Source organism: Pteropus alecto, unplaced genomic scaffold, assembly GCF_000325575.1.
Source record: "Pteropus alecto unplaced genomic scaffold, ASM32557v1 scaffold25, whole genome shotgun sequence".
Classification (NCBI taxonomy): Eukaryota; Metazoa; Chordata; class Mammalia; order Chiroptera; family Pteropodidae; genus Pteropus; species Pteropus alecto.
In genome coordinates this window covers 898960-900918 of record NW_006441955.1, presented here as the reverse complement: position 1 = coordinate 900918, position 1959 = coordinate 898960, and the positions used below count along the sequence as shown (strand labels likewise).

Genomic DNA, 1959 nt, shown 5'->3' with positions numbered 1-1959 from the left:
TGTAATAGAGTCTCAGAGTGAAAAATGGAATTTCAAGATAATATAGTCCTGAATTTTCTCTGCAACTCCTCAAATAGTTGTCCATGTTCAGTTCCCCCATCTCTAGTAGCAGGAGCCCATTACCTCCTTGGAGAAAATTATACCATTGCTAGATAGCTTGCCTGCTAGAAAGTTCTTCCTGACTTATCTGAAATGCTTGGTGAACGAACGAAGTGAATAGCTTCTGTGGCCCAGCACTGCCCCTCACTGACTACTCAGAAAACGGGTCTAGTGGTTTATTAACAGATGTGGACTTATTTAGAAAATTACATTGGTCATGGGTGTTTGTGCTGCAACATACTGGAGAAGTTGGAAGCATTCTACATAGTCTTCTTGGAATGAAGGGACAGGATATCACCATCTGCTGCCCACTCTGCACATAGAACTGTAAAGCAGAGCCAGCTCTGTAGAAGACTTGCTCACAGGCTCTACTTGCAACAGTTTGAGGCTCTGAATGGGTCCATAGAGCTGTTCAGAACTAGTCAGTCCCTGCATAAATCACCTGCTCATCTGTTGGCTCACCCATTTCTTCACTCAGTACTTGCCAAGCATCTCAGGGTGGGGAAGGAGAGCAGCCTACAGTATTGTAGGAGAGACAAGGCATTTTAGGTTCTCTAAGAGAAGCCATATACGATATAGGCAGGTATAGGATAGCAGGGGTTTCAGAGGCAGCTCTGGGCTTGAGAGTCAGCCCTGCCACCTATCAGAGCTATGGGCAAAATGTTTTACCTCTTCCTGTCTTTTGGGGTTGTGTTGTAAGGGTTAACTGAGATTATTTACCTAAGTGACTTAATACAGTATTTTCCAAAGGATAAATTCTCAGAAGAACTTCAGAGGTGGCATCTAAGCTGGGCTGCAGAGCTTTAGTTCCTCTCTACTGTGTCCTTCGTCCCTCTTGCTCTTCCTCCAGCACTAGAAGATCCTTTAGTAGAGCTTATAATTCTTACTCTAAAGACAGAAAGAAATGCCCTCAGAGTAGGAGCTGGGAGACAACTCTTTGTCTTGCTGGATGCCTCAGTCTCCCCTGGACAGCTAGGGACAGCAGCCTCAGAGGCTTCTATGGTATTGTGCTTGGCCAGAGTCACACAGGCCCAGCCAGGTTGGAAAGCGCTCAAGCCAGTCTGTAGCTTTGCCGACAGAACCACAGTGCCTGTCACTAAAGCCTACTCTAGACTGTGCTTGAAACTGATTTGGGCTAAATTTGGCCTTCCGTTCTCCCAGAGGGCTCCTGCTAAGGGGTGTTTTGAAGTCAAGTGGATGTATATGACAGATTTTATTTTTTCTACAGATCATCGAAAAACAAGCAGGGCACAGTCGAAGTAGGGTATTTCGAGAGGTGGAGACACTCTATCAGTGTCAAGGAAACAAGTGAGTAGAGTATAGTGTTGGGTTACTTGCTGCTTCTCTTGGGGGATTCTTGGCCATGGAAAAGGAGGTTATTTCTTACCATCTCCTGACCCCAGGGTTATCTCTCCTTCCCCCACAACTGCATATAACTCCTTCCATCTACCAATATTTAAAAAAAGAGAGGAGAAAACAGCAGCAGCAAAGAAGCTGTCTCCTTTTTTAGGCTGAAACACTACAAATATCAACAATTCAGGCAAATTAGAAGAGTGAGCCATCCAAATCATGGGAAAAATAGAGTTTTCTTTCTTTGAAGTGCCCGTGGAAACTAGGCTGACTGAGTATCGCCTAGTGGGAACCTTTAGGCACCTGCTTTAACTAATAGATGAGAATCATGAGAACTATTAAGAGTATTTGCTGCTGTTTCCTGTTCTTAGGATCGTCACATACGTGCAGCTACTAGTGAGGGTCCTGAGACCTGGCCTGACCCTCTGTGCTTGATAACTGGGCCAAGGTGCTCTCCAGCCCCGTCTTAGTCTGCTAACCACCAGCTCCAAAGGAGTGGCTCTCCTGCTG

At 45.5% G+C, this 1959-nt stretch overlaps 1 protein-coding gene across 1 annotated transcript in view; it reads left to right on the top strand.

Moving 5' to 3' along the window:
* The window catches only part of MKNK1 (MAP kinase interacting serine/threonine kinase 1), a 25289-nt gene that overhangs the window by 7050 nt on the left and 16280 nt on the right, over positions 1-1959 (top strand). Inside the window, exon 4 of the mRNA XM_025051978.1 lies at positions 1328-1407. Within this exon, the coding sequence (XP_024907746.1) occupies positions 1328-1407 (80 nt within the window). The remainder of the gene's footprint in view (positions 1-1327; positions 1408-1959) is intronic.